The sequence below is a fragment of the Lates calcarifer genome, linkage group LG19 (assembly GCF_001640805.2).
Source record: "Lates calcarifer isolate ASB-BC8 linkage group LG19, TLL_Latcal_v3, whole genome shotgun sequence".
Lineage (NCBI taxonomy): Eukaryota > Metazoa > Chordata > Actinopteri > Centropomidae > Lates > Lates calcarifer.
In genome coordinates, this window is record NC_066851.1 from 20,102,587 (window position 1) to 20,120,878 (window position 18,292).

The window sequence follows — 18,292 nt, forward strand, 5'->3', positions numbered from 1 at the left end:
GTAGGAGACTACACATTGGGAAGTAGACGAGTGTACTTCTGGCGCCACCAAGCGTTCAAAATGGAGAACGCAGAGTATTTAATAGGAGAAAAAGGATTTCTAATTCCAGCCAAAGTTGACTGCTCACACATGGAACTTTGTTTTGATCTGAATCAAGCCTCACAGACTTTCAGTCATATGCAGCAAAATCTATTGCTTCAAATACTTTAGAGTATATGTGGCTAAAGGACCATTGCAGCTTTTATGCATGTTCGGTTTATGTATTTTAATCCACACTTGCCAGACCTCCCATTTTCAAGGCATATGTTTTTTAATGCCTTCTAGCCCAGCCATTAGCTAATTAATTTATTCCACTATGACTGACTCAGAAAGATTTAAAACTTGGTTGGATTATCTGTATGATCATCAGTTATTTTCCTACCAATCAAATAATCAGTAGTTGAAATGGAATACTTATCTTAAAGCAACTATAGTCTCTTCGAGTCAATTTTCATAGCATCTCTCTCTTTTCAACACCACTCTAAACTGTTTCAACACAAACTGAACATTCATACAGTCAGTGGATGATTTATTGTAGAGCTGTTGTTTGAGACTGCAGTGTATGTAGGGAGAAGAAAAATGATAAGTTGCTTTAGATGTTAGTACCTGCCAAATCTATATTCTAAAATATCTTTTTGCTTTTTTTGAGTTTATGTTGGCAAAGGTTTTTAGGCAACTTGTGTCAGTATAATCAGTTTTCTTGAATCTTTAATGCATTTTTTATAACCTTAAATGATAATTAATTCTTAATTCCACACTTTTCCAACATAATGTTCCACTTGGTTGATAGAAAAAAAAGATTAAGAATATAGAAGAGTCAACCAGACTGTAAAAGTTCCTCTGGAAATCTCACCCACCGTATGTATTTTTTCATTTGCCCACAGCTCTGCTCATGAACAAGTCACAAAGAGGAAAAAGACCTGCTATTACTGGTGAAAGTGCCATTGCCAGTGTAGTGAAAGGTTTACCTAGGAGGCAAACTGAGGGCAAAGGATTGATTGCTTGCCTGAGAGACTGAATTTAGGGCAAAAAAGCCGTTTAAGCCTTGTGCTATCCCATGATTCATTTCGAAAAGAATAGGTCTCAGTTATTAGTATCCATAGGGGTTCGTACCGCACCGGTGATAATTCTAACGCTGATCTGTAGCGTTTCGTTTTTCTGTTTATCGTATTTAATGGACTTTTATTTAGACGTCCTACAGTATTGTTAGACACTGGTTCTTATTTTACAGCTGACTACAGGTGAGCAACATCCGTACATGACCGCTGCAGCTAATGTGGACTAGCAAGGCCATAGAGTACGCGTTAGCTCGTTTAAGCTAATTGGCTAGTTAACGTTAAACGTCGTGGATGGTCATTTTTCGACCGGGCGGGTGTCCCACCTGCTTAGTTTGCAGTGTTAGCAGTCAGTTGCGCTACTCGTGTTAAAAATTCAGCACTGTGATGAGGTTGACATGACCCAGCTTAACCCTGAACGTAGTGTTTCCTTAGGTCTTCAGTTGAACGTCCTCTCTATCCTCCATAGGTTTCTGTTAATTTAAGGATGTCGTACCCTCCTCCGCTGAACCGCCAGCAGATTGGCATCCCGCAGTTACCCCCGAGGATCCCACCTCCACAGTATGGGGGGTTTGCACCGGCAGTCCCACCAGGTACTGAACATCATCTCTAACAGCTGTCTGATTGTAAATCAGGCTCTGGGTCCTTTGATGTGATTTTTAAAGGCAAACAATCTTAATGACCCGAGGGCGTGATTACATTCTGAGGTGCCAAGAGTTTTGCTCGGTGTTTTTCTCCTGTATGTCAACAATTCAAGCCAGCTGTTTAAAGTAAGGTGACAGTATCAAATATTAAAGCTGTGGCTGCTGGTCTCACGATTTGAGTTGATGTCTGACTGAAAAAATAGTTGAATATCTGTTGTCAAAGTGAGACACAAGTGGAGATGGAAAACTACAGGGAAATGCCTGTGAATATAAAGGTTTAAGAAATTGTGTCATCAGTTTGTGTTGAGTAATCACACACACACAAAACAATATATTATCAGTGCCTGTGGTTGGTTTTAGTAGTACGCCTCAATACATTGTTTGTTTTCTTTTCTATTTTCAGGTACTCCCATGATCCCAGTACACATGGGTGTAGTGACCCCCACACCCACAGTGAGTTAGAAACAGGAGTTCCTTCCTACTGCATGCCAATTGAAGCTGCGACCAGCTGTTCTGAATAATGTGCCATTAAATACATATTCTTATGTGTTCATCCAGTTTGTTTTTGGCAAGTGTGCATCTCAGCTCAAAGCAGTCTGACCCTCACACCTGTTATTGGTTGCTTGTCATGTTTGTGAAAGTTTTCCAGTTGCTTATATTGTTGCTCTAGATAAGAGTGAGACTTGAATGACTAAAATGTAACTTGATATTTCAGGTTCTTGTCCCGACCACAGTTGCTGTAGCACAGAAGCCAGTGGCTCCAAAAAAGGAGTCTGGCGCCATCAGAGCCAAGGATACAGACGACAGCGGTGGCCCCACCACCACTGTATTTGTAGGGAATATCTCTGAAAAGGCATCTGACATGTTGGTCAGGCAGCTTCTAGCGGTGAGTTGATTTTACATAATTAGTCAATGAGAATTGCTTATCTTGTGGTCACTCAAGCTCAAGTTCTTATTCATCATATACTCATATGAAATACAAGCTAGTAGTACAAATATTGCAAAACAAAGATTGCACAGCAGTAGTGAACTACTTGGATTAAAAGTCGAAGGTGACAAGCACTTGTCTGGTCAAACCTCAAACACATAAACAACAACTCGTATCCTGTCAGTCAGGTTTAACAGAATATGACTTGCACACTGCCTGCATCACCTGTTCTGATCATAGCTGCTCATGGCTCGTCTACAGTAACAAGTAACTACAGACAAATTCCTGCTAACTAATCTCTCAGGAACACACATACTGTTGCGTCTACTTTCTTATCAGTGATTCATTCCTCATTGATGAAACATTGCCATCTATAATGTCAAATGAAATCATTCCTTTTTTCTGTTGTCTTTTGATCTAGAAATGTGGTATTGTTCTAAGCTGGAAAAGGGTCCAAGGTGCCTCTGGGAAACTTCAAGGTAAAAATGAAAAAGGCCACCGCACATTTAAATCATTCCCTAACTATCTTCACTTTATGTAAACACATATTGAGACAAATACCACACCAGAGAGAGTTGATGTGAATAGATGAATACATTTTTTTCAAATATATTTTTTATGTTGTAAATGTTGTTGGTAAGACGTTTTGTTATTAACATCAGTTGAACTTTTTTTCCTGTCAATTCCTGCAAGCTTTTGGGTTCTGTGAGTATAAGGAGCCTGAATCTACACTGCGAGCCCTCAGACTTCTGCATGAGTTACTCTTAGGTGATAAGAAGCTGTTGGTCAAGGTAGATGCCAAGACCAAGGCCCAGCTAGACGAGTGGAAGGCCAAGAAGAGGAGTGCCAATGGGGTATGCTGTTCACCTGCTGAGTAAATCAATAACATTTCTGTTAACTTGGATTTTTAACTGTTTCCCTCACATTTTTCTGGCTTTAACACATAGGGAGCCAGTGGTGGGTCAAAGAACGAGGACGAAGATGAGGAAGAGGTTCTTGATGAAGAGACCTTGCGTCGGGACCAGGTTGTGAAGGGGGCCATCGACGTCCTCATCCGAGAGTATGCAAGTGAGCTCAATGCTCCCTCGCAGGATCCTGACAGTCAGCCTCGCAACAAGAAGCGGAAAGAGAAGAAAGAGGAGGTAGTGTTTGCATAATGTACATTTAAACAAAGCCTGGAGCAACATTTTCTTCTGCTGTGATTATTATTTGTAGGTTATTTGTATTAACTGGTGATTACTTAGTGTGTTTGTTTCCTGTCTTTGTCTCCTTTGTGTAAGGAGGATATCAATGCTATGGAGATGGAGGATGACAAGAGAGACCTGATATCCAGAGAGATCAGCAAATTCCGGGACACACACAAGGTAATGTATCAATCTGCTCTTATTAATCTGTAATTTAGGTTTTGGAGGAGAATCCTCCCCATTTGTAATTAGAAATTCCTCGACAGCAAATGGAGGCATTTCCTCCATGACACTGTTCTGCTACTGTCAACCGTAGTATAAAGCAAATCTGTCAACACAAAGATTAGTTACTCAAACTCACACATTAAAGGAATAGAAAGTAGTTAATGTTGATTCAAACATTTAATATTATTTATTAAAGGCTTAAGTATTCAAATTCTTCATCAGCCACTCAGATGGCTTTATAGTATCTGTCAGTAGTTTCAAATTGGGCAAGAGTTGTTATTATTATTCATCATACTGATTTGAGACTAAACATTTTAGCTCTGCACAAGCTAAATTCATCACACAGAGTGCATGGACACAATGTTAAATTCCATCTAAAGCTAATCTATTGATTAAACCCCACCAATATGGTAGAGTTCATTTGGTGACTAGAGCAAGATGAATCTCAGAATCTCAGCTTTGGAAAAAGTTGCGAGGATAGGATGTAAGTATGATCTTTCTTTTCTTCTTTACTCATGTTGGGCGCTCCCTTCTGGAGGGTTTGCAGAGGGGCAACTGGCTCTCAGTACAGTTCCATTATTTTTTATTTAGGAAGCATTAGCATTTACAAAAAGTTCTTGGATAATAACTGAAGAAACTAAAGCATCACTTTATTGGTGCCACAATTGATATGGAAAAACTCTTCAACATGCATTTTGTAGTTGCACTCAGGTTTTAGAAGGCTGGGCAGCTTAGTGAACCTCTGCAGGTCCTCAGATGATGAATGATGTGTTTGAAGAACACACACAGACTGAATGAGCCTAACCACTGCAGTAGTTTGAACTGCAGCCTGTAGTATTACTAAAGCAGGGAGCGCCCCTCCACAGCACTCTGCGGTCTGAAGACTAACAAGGTAAGTTCTTCCCATCTTGTTTTTTAATTCCTCTCGTTACTTTAATTTTGATTTCAACAACCCTTTACTTTTCTCTCTTCTTTTCTTCGCCTTTTTTGTAACTTCACTCCTACCACTTAGTTAAAAAGCGAGAGAACAAGGGAAGTAATGTGTGAGTTGAAAGGACAGTCAATGAAAAGTGTAATACTTTGTCAGGTGTAGACAAAGTATTACACTGATGGAACATGGAACTGGACTTTACCTTTGAACTTATAACATAATGACAATTTCAGTCGCTGCGTCAGAGGCAGCTCCTATTAGGGTAAACAGCACTTAGCAACATTAACTTCAGCTGTAGAACAGGACATCCTTTGGTTATCTGTGAACACTTTGATATATGATATTAGAAAGCAACATTAAAACTAATTTCAAAGAGCCAGAACACCATAAAGAGGAACAGTGTAGTACGTCAACAAGGATATGGGTGTACATACGAAAAAATGATGGCTATATAGTATATTGTATGTTGGAAGTGGGATGTTGACATCTGCTGCTGATTGGTATTTAACTAAAACATAAGTCACCCCTCTTAGTGTTAGCAGTAGCGATTTATTTACTAAATACAATATTAGTGACAGAATCTGCCATTTTTTCACAGTGGAATATTAAAATGAGGTAAGTTCTAGGATGAGTGCAGATTACAACACTTGAAACAGGATGAAAACAGTGCCAACCATGGTTTACAAATACATATTTGAACCAAGTCTAGCTGTACATTAGAACAGGTAGTTCAGACCTCTTTCCTCATTTCCTCCTTGTTATTTTTGTTTATCACTTAGCAGCTGTCAGACCCACATTTCCAACAGTGTCCTTTGAATATTGTAAACCAAACAAGATGTACAGCGCTGAACATCAGCGGCTCTTGAACATTTCTTAAATTAGTGAGAGGACTGTTTGAACAGTGGGTCTGACTGTTGAGGGTTTCTTATACCATTTCTTGGGCTGGAGAGGCCAAAGAGACACCAGAAGACAACCTACAGGTAAGACTGCTTCACTAATTTTCTTGTGGCAAAATGAACCATGTTTGAACTATGAATTTAAAACAAGTTGTTATAGATGCTATTTGTGTGAATGAACTGCTTCACAGGTATCATTTTGGACGTTGTTCATGATTTTGACTTTACACTTGACCTGCTTTTCCTCCCACACGTAGCCTGTAGGATGTGTAGGGGCAGAGAAGCGCTGAAACCGTAGTTCATCACCTGTAAGTTGCACACCGATAGCTCCAAAACGGTCTGTAGAAAATGCCATGATTTTTCTGTCAGCTAGTGGGAATGTGGATTACATTTTCTGTCTATTCAGATTCAATTTGAACAGGTGCAGAGAGCTACTTAGGTGTTTCTAAACAACTGCATTCCAGATTGGCTTGCATAAATATCTCGACTCTTACAACTGGAAACTTCCTGTGCTCAAAGCTTACAGTTTTTGTCCTGAGGGAGGTGCTAAAGGTCCTTTACCTTAACTTTACAGAAATTACAATGTAAATGCGTCTTGCAATATAATATAAACTTAAATTCTGGTTCTGTCACTCGACTTTATACCATGCCCCTGCACTACTGCAGGGAACACATGCATTGCAGTCTGGTGTTGCTCCCCTTTGCATCTCAGATGACCATGTAGAAAATACATGGGAGCTGATTATGTAATTCACTTAGTTGGGTCATTGGCCACATAAAGCAAAGGCTTGTTTTAATCCACTTGGCACTCATAGGTAAGACCAAACCAATGTATTATGTAGCCGGGATCGTAAGTCTATAGTTAGTACTTAGTGCACTTGCTGACCTAATGGTTCAAAGCTGACTTGGCACTTAGTGGACACTTTTATCTTAAGTGCTTTATGTTACCATGAGCGTGTTTGTAGCATGAGAAGCCCCAGTTCCAATGAAATCAAGGAATCATGTAAAGCTGAGTGCAGGTGAGGTAGTCACTACCACTTACTTGTATGGTTATGCTGTGTTATATCTTAACTAAACCACATCAGACATGGGCATTTTAACTCACAGTATCTATTGCCTAAGTCCTAATCTATCACTTTTCTGCTTTTGCCTGAGTGAACATTGATTTGGAAAGTGGGCGGATGTGCGCTTGACCAACATGTATTTGCCTACAGCTGAATTTCTATTGGAGTGGCCTCTTATTACATCAGAGCATTATCTCAGATCACCATAGAGCACATAGTAAGTGCAGAGGACAAGCTGACCTGTTACATATGTGAAAACAGTCATTCAGTATGAACATAAGTGATAAAGGCGAGTGCTGAATACTGGAGCCAGGACAGGAAAGGATCTCCACTAGACTTCAATGTAACAAAAATATTGTAATGTAAATATTTAAAGTTAAAAAGTGCCAGAGGTCTTAACTTCCACTCCTGCTGCAGCCCCTCATATAAACATATATTACCTGAATTCTTTTGGTGTCTTTCAAGAATGAACTGCAATTTATGGTTTTGCGTAAGTGTGTCCTGAATTGAGCAGTATCTACATTAAACCTGCTCAAGCAGTGGACCACTCTTCCTGGAGGAAACGTCAGGGCTAAGAGGACTTCCTCACTTGCAGCAGCCAGCCTCTCCAAAGGCAATGAGTCATGGCAGTATGTGAGCATGTCTGGCCCCAGGGAGTCTAAACCTTTTTCTGTATCATGTGCTGTTAACCCAGTTTATATTTATGTATTTAAGTATGTTGATCTTAGTAGTGTTTTGGATCTAGTAACACATTCTCCCCTTTCTTCCTGTTGGGCTCCTGCAGAAGCTGGAGGAGGAAAAAGGAAAGAAAGAGAAGGAACGACTGGAGCTCGAGAGGGAAAGGAGAGAGAGGGACAAAGAGCGGGAGCGCGAGAGGGAGCGCCGCGACCGCGAGAAAGAGAAGGAAAGGGAGAGAGAGAGGGACAAGGAGCGGGAAAGAGATCGGGATCGCGACCGGGAGCGCGAGAGGGATCGCGAACGGGAGAGGACGAAAGGAGCGGGAGAGGGAGCGTGAGAGGGAGAGGAGTCGAGACGTCAGTGAGGATCGCAGTAGATCGAGGTCAGTGAACAGTCAGTGATGACATACGTATGCTCAGCTGGCGTCTTCATGCATCTGAACTGCTGAACAAATCGGAGACAGCAGTTGGTCTGGAAGCAGGCTAATGAATTAGTGACCTTGTTAGCTAGTGTCATTTTTCTTCTTTCTTCTGAGACGAACAGAATGTGTGTATGAGCCATAAAGGAAGTTGACGAAAAACAAACCCAACTCAGTCTCCATTTAGGAATGGTTCTGGAGCTTTTTTAAATTTGGTTTCCAAGTTCAAAAAACAAGTTTGAAACTTAATTAATAAAGGTAATATATATACTCCAGGACTGTGCAGAGGCTGATTTAGCTTTGACATAATGAATCTACTGTTGTAAAATGCTGTTCTGCTTTGGCAGCTTGTACCATGCAAAGACCAGAGGAACACTGACAATAAATGAAATAAGTGAATGACTTTTTTTTGGTATTTTTCCCTCATATTTTAATTTAAGTATAATATTAAAAGAAGACTAACCGCTATAACATCTCCCCTACAGAGAGAGAGCTAGAGAAGATAAAAAACGAGACCGTGAAGATGATGAGGAGGATGTTTATGAACGAAGGAGACTTGAGAGGAGGCTTCGAGACAAGGAGGCAGCTTATCAAGAAGTACGTTTATTATCTCCTGTGTAATTTTGTTTGACATAAATTTGAATAATTTTACACAAATAAATTTACTGTCAAATGATTTTAATAAATATCTGACTCACTAACTTTTTCTTAAAGCGCCTGAAAAATTGGGAGATCCGCGAGAGGAAGAAATCTCGTGACTACAGCAAGGAAACAGAGCGGGAGGACGAGAGGCGTCGTGAAATGGTATTACACAAAATGCTTTCCACACCTAATCAAGTTTTCAGGAAATAATTAGCGCCATTGGTTTTATAATGTCGGATGTGTGAGGATGACTTTCTGGATTTATCTTTAAAATCAGATGAAAGAAGCCAAGAGACTGAAAGAATTCCTTGAAGATTATGACGACGACAGAGACGACCCAAAATACTACAGGTAACCATCTTTGTGTACATTTAGGAGAGCGGGGCACACTCTTTAACCATTAAGTTTACCTCACTTGTTGTTCCTCTCATTGTCAGGGGCAGCGCTTTGCAGAAGCGGCTTCGTGACCGAGAAAAGGAGACAGAGTTGGACGAGCGAGACAGGAAGAGGGAGAAGGAGGAGCTGGAAGAGATCAGACAGAGGCTTCTCGCCGAGGGACACCCTGACCCTGATGCTGAGCTGCAGAGGGTGAGTCCACCTGGAACTTGATTTTGCTTTTTAGGGCACAGATGATTTTTGTTCTTTTTTTCTGTCTTAAAAATTGTTTGATTGTTTTTTAAAATATTTCTACACATGTAAACAAATGTTTCTGTTGGAGTTTTCTGTTTCTGTCCAATGTCTGTTTTGTGTCTGTAATTACGTTAGTGTATTTATCACTAAAATGCCACCAGTTACCAAAGATTTCATGACATATCTAAGAGACTGAGGTCATTGTCCATGTGTAGATGGAGGAGGAGGCAGAGCGCAGACGACAGCCCCCTCTGAAACTTGAACCCGAGGAGGAAGTGAACCAGGAGAAGGCTCACAGGGATCGGGACAGGGAGAAGAGGGGGGCAGGGAGGCCCGTGGAGCCGGATCCCAGGGGCCCTCAACAGCATTCGGACGACGACGTGGAGGAAGGAGAGGAGGATGACTACCATGACGGAGAAGACTCACAAGAAGCCAAGCCACAACTCAAACCCATCATGCGACCAATCACTACTGCTCCCTCGGTGTCCTCCGCCAGTGGGAATGTGACTCCAAACACACCCGGCAACGAATCTCCCTGCGGCATCATCATTCCTGGTGAGAACACTCCTGAGGTCCAACCTCCCGAGGAACATCGACCCAAGATTGGACTCAGTCTCAAACTGGGTGAGTGCGGCAGCAAAATTAGAACACAGAAGGATTTATTTCTTTAGCTTTACTACTCTGTGGCAGACTAAACCATGTATTCTCCCTATTTTTCCATTCCAGGTGCCACCAACAGTCCGAGCCAACTCAACGCAGGAAAGCGAAAGAAACTGGCGACTGTTGAAAGCGTTTTCAACAAGTTTGATGACGAGGAAGCTGATGAGCAGCCTCGCAAAAGGAAACTGGTTCCACTGGACTATGGTGATGACGACAAGAGTCTGGGGCTGGACGGGGCTGAAATTCCAGGGGCCAAAGGCAGCATCAACACCGAGGAGAAACGCAAGCACATAAAGAGCCTTATTGAGAAGATCCCCACTGCCAGACCTGAGCTCTTCTCCTACCCTCTGGACTGGACTATGGTTGACTCGGTAATGAGTCGGTTACAGTTTAGGATTTAAGGCTGTTTTATTAACTTTACTATATTTTATTATTCTGTTCAAAAGGTAGTGTGAAGTAAGTAAATATTCTGTCCTCCCTCAGCTACATTCAACAGTTTAGTGATTCACTGGCTTATCAGCTGTTGTAATGTGATCAATAACTGAACATTAAGCCATGAAGTGTTCTGATCATTCTTTCTGCAGACGCTGATGGATCGCCGCATTAGACCGTGGATTAACAAGAAGATTATTGAATACATCGGCGAGGAGGAACCCACTCTGGTTGATTTTGTCTGTTCAAAGGTGAGTGATTCTGTGAAACATTGGAAAATATGAATTCTTCTGAATATGCTAAGTAGAAAGTTCTTTTCTCTGCCTTCTCAAGTGTGGTGTTGCAGCATTGGGCATGTTGCTCACTGTAGTCTTGGGTTTTTTTTCTTTCTCCCCAGGTGATGGCACACAGCACCCCTCAGGGTATTCTTGATGATGTTGCAATGGTAAGTTTAAATTAGTTCTGGCTCCCAAAAATAAGTCTGTTTACATTTATCCTTATTATTATATCCTTATTATTGGTTATTTTAACTATAAGTGATCACTTGTTCAAACTAAATTTTATGTATTCTTTCCGTCTGAGTTCTGTAAATAGTGGTAGCTTGGTGCTTTAAGTGGCAAATGTTAGCATGCTAACATGCTAAACTAAGATGGTGAACATGCTTAACATAATACCTTCCTAATATCAATAAGTGTTGTCATTATTAGCATGTTAGCTTGGCAGCAGTGAGCTTCAAGTACCAAGTACAGTCTCACAGTGCTGGTAGAATGACTGCAGACTCTCTTATGTAGGTGAAACATTCATTCATTGCATAGATTTATTGAGCTTGTTTGATGTGAAGTTTGTCTAAGAAAGTTTGTCTAACCAGCCTGTTCCTGTTTAGGTTCTCGATGAAGAAGCAGAAGTATTCATAGTAAAAATGTGGAGGCTGTTGATATATGAAACAGAAGCCAAGAAGATCGGACTGGTGAAATAAAAGAACACATGTCTCTCTGACTGACTTCCTTAGCTTGCAGTTCTGCTGCCTGCAGTTTTCTGGTCCAGCAGACTGTAAACATGTGCCCATACACCCCTCCATTCCTTCAGCAAGGAGCTGCTGCCTTGTATGTGTGTGTGCGTTTGGAAGGGAGAGTCCGAGCTGTGAACAGAAAGGGTTTGCACAAACACATGCATGATAAAATTTTGGTTGTTTTTTTTCCCTCTGTTGATGCTGTTGAGGCAAAAGACAGCTGCATTTCACCCATCTATTCTCCAATAAGTTGGACACATTCTGCTTTGATTTACTGTCGTCATGTCGAGGCACTGCTCCGTTGTGTGAACTAATAAATATGCTTTTTTTTTAGAAAGATGTTGTCTGTCTTTCTTTAATGTGTTATCTACCTATTTTAGGCAAAGTCTTTTGTTGTTATATTCCTCCTCACTTTTTGTGTTTGTATAGGTGAGCTAAGACTCCCATAGACTGATTCTACAGTATTAATATAGCCTAAATTCCTAATTCCTAACAGGCACATTTTATACTTTAAAAAACTTTGATAACCTGATAAAAAAATTAGTGATGATCTGCTTTTGAGTTACACATAACTTGTTTTTTGTTAATTATATTTTAATCGATTAATCAGTGTACAAAATGTAAAAAAAAAAAAAAAGTGGAAAAACACTGTATAATCAATAGTCTATAACGCAGAGATGTTCAATTTACTGACACAGTTATACACATGATGAGCAACACGCAGGGATACCTCCCCCTCCTCCCCCTCCCCCTCCTTTGCCAGCGGTTCTCCCAGAGACGTGGCAGCAGGTTGACGTGATGAACTCTAACCCGGAAGTACTTTCCATCGGCACCAAACAAGAAGATGTTCCGTTCATAGCCACTTTGTTAGCTGCTAACCAAGTCGGGAAGTTGCAATATTAAACTTGACGACTGACTCTTGAAGAAACGATGCGGGTTATCGGTTGTTCGCAAGTGAAGCTTAACGCGTCAGGGTCCTTTATTTGTGAAATTTGAGCGCCGGACAATCACCGAAGCTAGTTAGCTTAGCTTCGCTAGCGCTTTCGAGGCCAGAGGCTGCGACGTCTCTGTTAAGGTAACGTGGATGTTTGGTAGCAGGAAGATTAAAACTAACAACTGTCGTTAACTAACAGCTGCTGTCTGGGGCATGCTGTTTAATTTGACGAGCACGAATAAAAGTCCGTGTTAAAGGTGGAGGTTGTGTTTGATGGTGTAGCTTAGCAGGAGATTAGCCGAAGAGAAAAGTGCAGTCATGGACGATTTCAGCTCGATCAGCCTGCTGTCTCTTGCGATGTTGGTGGGATGTTATGTGGCCGGGACGATACCTTTAGCAGTCAACTTTTCAGAGGTAAGTTTCTAACATGAAAAGCTTTGTGTAAATCCTCACAGAGAGCTTGCACCGTGTAGGTGCTCTACAGCCACATTCCCAGTTTTTGATAGGTTAAAGTTCATCTGTGAGAAGTACTGATTGCATCATGAACAGTCGACATCTTGTGTTTATGGGGCTAAAAAACAATAAGACTGTCCTTGTGCTGAAGATTTGTTTATGACTCTTTGTTTCTCCAGGAAAAGCTGAAGCTGATCACTGTACTGGGAGCAGGGCTGCTCTGTGGGACTGCACTCGCTGTTATTATTCCTGAAGGGGTCCACGCACTTTATGAGGAAATCCTCGAAGGTAAAGTTGACCAAAACATACGTTTTTGGAGTGTCTTTCAATGAGGACTACACAGAATTTGTCTCCTCTGCAGCATAAACTGGCAAAACAATGTTTTTAATGTCACTAGATAGCTCAGCTCCAAGTTTCTGTTCAGTTATTCCACAAATTACAGTTTGTACTTTGCTGATTTCAGCATGTGTTAGTGGCTCTTATCCTCTAAGATCCTGTGTTTAAAACTATTTGAGAATGTTTGTCCTGGAGGCTTAGAGGTTAAAGACAAAGAAGTTTTCTCCCTTCACTTCCTGTCAGTTCTCTGCTGTTTGTGATCTAATCAAAGCAAAAAATGCTGTTTGTCGGAGCTTCAGGCACTTTCAGAGATGCCATAGGCCTGTAAGATACTTGAAGAAGTACAGAGCATATTCACTCAATGAGCTCTCTTAGGAACACTTATGCACCTGCTTATTCATGATGTTATCTGATCAGCCAATCACGTGGCAGCAGTGCAGTTCATATAATCATGCAGATACACCAAGCAAAGCAAGGCTATGTGAGTGTGGTGTTCCTAATAAAGTGCTCTGTGACTGTAGACATATAGTGCACACAGTTGCCTGTGCAAACTGTAACAGTTTATAATGTATTCAAACAGAGCAAAGTTCTGGGAGAGGTGAAGGACAACTAGTTGACATCTCTTTATCTTATGTAACTAACTTTGTCAAACACAGATGTTTTTTTTGTGATGATTTGCACATTGACTGTGTCTAAGAGGAATGGTGATGGTACAGAGACCTTTGTGATGGTCACTCTTATTGATACGTAAAGGTATTTATGTCAATAAACAGTCCATCTGCCTCTCTGTTCTCTCCTGACCTGTGTGTCTGCAGGTGGACACCACAGTCACGGCCAGGCTGGAGTTGTGGAGGCGTCCGAGCCAAAGGTTGAAGCAGACACTGCCCTCGGAGCCAGTGGGAAACATGAACACAGTCACGAGCAGCTTCACGCCTGCATTGGAGTGTCTCTGGTCCTGGGCTTCGTCTTTATGCTGCTGGTGGACCAGATAGGAAGTTCTCATGTGCACAACACTGAAGGTCAGTATTACAAGGGACAACACATGCAAAGATTAAAGCACCCAAAGGACTCGTTTCTTAGAAATGAACAGTATGCAGGTCCAGAATGTCTTTGTGAAGACTTAGTTTGGGAAAATGGTGGTTGGTGACAGCAGCTTTGTCATTAGCCTCATCTAGTCCTAAATTATCTTGTTGAATTACACCCAACACACCCACAGATGGCTCAGTTGCAATTTCTGTTTTTCCAGATGCACCCACGCTCTGCACCAAGCAATTTCAGAGCTTTTATTTGAACAGCTAATGCTCTGCAAACTGTTTACAGTGTCTGCCAACATGTGACACCACACAGTTCTTACTCCGTGTGGAGATGATCTGTAGTAATTCCTTGGTTCTATCTTTATAAATTTCTTAAACATATAAAAATTGTTGTTGCATATTTTTTTCTGACTAGTTGTTTTTGTCTGGTTTAGATCCAGAGTCAGCAAGAGTCACCTCCTCAAAAATCACCACCACCCTGGGTCTTGTGGTCCACGCTGCTGGTAGGTTTGAGTTCATTCATTGTTTCGTGATGATACTAGGCTTGTGTTAAAATCAGTCTTATTAGTGTAAATCACAAAATCAGTGCTGTGATAGAGAATGGTCTTGTTGATTGATGAGCTTGAGAATTGCTGTTTTTAAACAATATTATAATCCGGAATTTGTTAATGTTGTTGCACTAATGACCAAATAATATAATGACTGTAAATATTCTAATTATCTCGTTAACTTTGTCTCTGTCTGCAGCTGATGGAGTGGCACTTGGAGCTGCCGCCTCTACCTCTCAGACCAGTGTTCAGCTCATTGTCTTTGTAGCTATCATGTTGCACAAGGTAATAATGCTTCATATCATGTTCAGTAAATCACTGATTTTCAAAATCTTTTTTCAGAATTTAGATCTTTTTACTATGTTCTGACATTTTGATTTAAGTGATTGATCAAGAAAATCATCTGCAGGTTAATCAATGATGAATATAAGAATTATTTAACCTACCTAAGCAGTAGTACACTATAAATGTGAAATTATATGAACTCCACTGCATTGTCGTCTGCAGGCTCCAGCAGCGTTTGGCCTTGTATCTTTCCTGATGCATGCTGGTCTGGAGAGGAACCGAATTCGCAAACATCTCTTGGTCTTCGCCCTGGCAGCACCCGTCCTCGCCATGCTCACATTCTTAGGCCTCAGTCAGGTAAAATTATAATAAATATAATGTAATAAAAATAAATGTATGTTTATGATTTTATTAAATATATTTCTCTTTGTTTTTGGTTAATTAAGCCGTTTTTCAGAGCAGCCAAATGCAGCTCTCTCTCTGAGGCGGGAGGAGTATTTCTTGTCTGGCACAAAGAGTTGTTTACTTTGAAAAGTTACCCGGCCTGAAGGAAACCAGCTGTCATCTTCCTAGACTGTGTTACACAATGAAAAAGAACACTGTCCATCAAATATAAGTGAGGGTTTTGTCTTGGAAAACCAGTATGGCTGGCAAGACTTCAGGATTCTCTACAGGAACTGGTTTACAAGAGATAAGATTAAATTTCGTTAGCTCTAAAAATGAAACCGTTCAACAGATGCATTTCATCAACATTTGATCCATCTGAAAGGAAATGTCTCTTGGTGGAATTTATTTTTAGCCAGACATTTCGCCTGACATTGTTTTTGTTTCTTTTACCCTCAGAGCAGCAAAGAGGCCCTGTCAGACATCAACGCCACCGGTGTAGCCATGCTCTTCTCCGCCGGCACCTTCCTCTATGTGGCCACCGTCCACGTCCTCCCTGAGGTGGGGGGTGGCGGCCACAGCCATGCTCCAGCAGGAGGGAACGGAGGCAAGGGACTGAGCAAGGTGGAGGTGGGAGCTCTGGTTCTGGGCTGCCTCATTCCTCTGGTGCTGTCTGTCGGTCACCACCATTAGACCTGCAACTCAGGACGGATTTAAGACAGGTGTACAGGGGAAAGAAGCCGAAACAGAGACTTCAAACATTGTGGATTTAAATGTCTTATTGCTTGTCTGCTGATGGACCTCGTGGACCAGACTGGTGCTCATTGTGGGGACGTCCTATGACTAAAAACTGAAGTTGAAACAGGGACTGAATGATGTTAGGGAAGCCAAGGCACACAACGTTTTTCTCTCCCGACACTGATGACGATGGTTCAGCTGTTGTATATGTCCATTTACGCCACCAGACATGTTGATCTTTTTCTGAGGGATTGGCCAGAGGACAGTTAGCTCAGTTTATTTAGATCACTGTGGAGTTTTCAGTGTTGCATTATCGTGCTTGTCCAAAGTCAAAGAACCAACCCTGATTTCATTACAGTGGATGTTTTGCTAGATAACAGTTGCACAGTGAGATTTAGATTGTCTTGATCAAGCTTGTGATATTGAGAAAGCAAACCTTTTTTAAAGCAATGTACAGATCTCTTAAAAACAATCCAGACTGATTTGAACTGATTTTCAAGTGCCATATTAGTAAGAAACAACCCCTTGAAGAAGCGGAGCTGTAAGGACATTACAGTTTGTAGAAGATGTTCTTTTCTTATTTTCAGAGCGATCTTGAATCTCTGAAGCTGGATGAGGGATCAGCCCGATCAACCAGCCACCTGCACCTGCAGTTTTTGCTTTGGTGAGCGAGTTTGTCTGTCCTGTTAGAAAAATTAGTTGTGACAAGCAAGTTTCTTGGCCCGATGGAAAACAGTTATGATGGGTACTGATAGTGTGTTTCCAGTAAAACCATGTGCTTAGGTTTATGGTCCAGTCAGGTAAAACCCGAGCCCTACGTGAGGGGAAAGACGCAACAAGAGCCTCCATGTATCGCAACAAGATCTGTAACTTTTTAGTTTCTGGATGTTTATTTCTGTTCTGTTTTACCCAGAGAGTTATTATAAATAGCAATTGCAGGAAAAATCTGTATAGAATTGTCTTAAGTGAGTGAGTATGACTATAGTGTTACTAAGCTTATTTAGAGGTGGAGGGTTATTTTCAGCAGCTCTGAATGAATGAATGACTTGCCTTATAGAGGTCATTAACTGGATGAACTTGTGTAGGGACCATCTGCTCAGGAGGACAGACGTATGACAGGTTTTGTGAGAATTTTGAACAAACCGTGTTTAGTTAATTTGTTCCTCAGTAATTAATCATACCTGAGCAATAATTGTAAAAAAAGTTAAAAAGTGAAATTGGGGCAAAGTCACGTTTTTCTCAGGAGTGTAGCTGAGTCTGAAATGGGCACAGAGAGTTTGCCTTCATCTTCAAAGCACTTGTTATGTGATTCACATATCAAGCTCTGTCAGATGGACGCTCTTGAACGCAGCCTTGCCCTGACGTCCCCCGTCTCTGCTCCATTAAAATGTTCACCGGTTGATGCATTAAAGTCTAAGTGGGGCTGTTCCCTCTTCTATCAGGACACATGGATATTGTGAGTGTTTCTGTATCTCTGTGCCTGCTCACGGCAGAGCTCACGTGTATGTATATGTATGTATACTGTACAGAGGAATTTCTTCCTACCACAGTCATCATGATCTCTTGCGTGAGATGGAACTGCTAACTCACAAATACATTTTTATTTTTATTTTGAATTTTTTGGACGTGGATGGACTGTTCTTTGCAGCACAGACACAAGAGGCTACAGACAGTCTGAGGAGTCTCTGTTTTATGTATAAATTTAACGGTTTTACACTCAACTTGTCCTTTAATTCCAGCTTCCTTGATGAGAAGAAACTCTCTGCGATGTTTTAGCTTCTTTGTGCGATTGCGAGAGAAAGTGGGTGGGTCGCATGCAGACCAGCAGCTGCATGACTGTTTGTTTTATTTTTTCATGGGATGCTGCACATGTAATACAAAAGGGAAAAACACACCCCCTGTGTCGCTTTACGCCCGGGCATGTCGGCAGACAGCCCCATTATGTGCAATCTCATCTTTCTAAATAAGAAATCAGGTTCCATCCTAATGAAAAAAAGGTGAATGAATTCAGGGTTCACTGGTATATATGTGTAGGTCTGAAACAAGTGATTATTTTCATTATTTATTAACCTGAGTTTTCCCTTGACTGATGTGTGAGCTAAGAAATATCAGATAGTTGTGAGTTGTGGAAAAATGCCATCACAA

General features: G+C 41.2%; 2 protein-coding genes across 2 annotated transcripts; both read left to right on the forward strand.

The window, feature by feature from the left end:
* Positions 1-1,088: 1,088 nt before the first annotated feature.
* Positions 1,089-11,772, forward strand: rbm25a (RNA binding motif protein 25a). Its single transcript, XM_018681639.2, is given in 19 exon segments — positions 1,089-1,280; positions 1,564-1,687; positions 2,142-2,191; positions 2,454-2,624; positions 3,088-3,145; positions 3,360-3,520; positions 3,614-3,808; positions 3,947-4,030; positions 7,751-7,956; positions 7,958-8,026; positions 8,548-8,659; positions 8,777-8,866; positions 8,982-9,055; positions 9,142-9,292; positions 9,550-9,958; positions 10,061-10,365; positions 10,579-10,677; positions 10,824-10,871; positions 11,310-11,772. Coding segments are annotated over 18 exon segments (2,481 nt in total). The 5' UTR covers positions 1,089-1,280; positions 1,564-1,581; the 3' UTR covers positions 11,403-11,772.
* Positions 11,773-12,228: 456 nt separating this feature from the next.
* On the forward strand, positions 12,229-17,591 carry slc39a9 (solute carrier family 39 member 9). Its single transcript, XM_018681638.2, has 7 exons — positions 12,229-12,783; positions 13,002-13,110; positions 13,974-14,177; positions 14,627-14,695; positions 14,940-15,025; positions 15,248-15,382; positions 15,869-17,591. Exons 1-7 carry the CDS (start codon positions 12,688-12,690, stop codon positions 16,100-16,102), a joined length of 933 nt encoding a protein of 310 aa, XP_018537154.1. The 5' UTR covers positions 12,229-12,687; the 3' UTR covers positions 16,103-17,591.
* Positions 17,592-18,292: the final 701 nt, after the last annotated feature.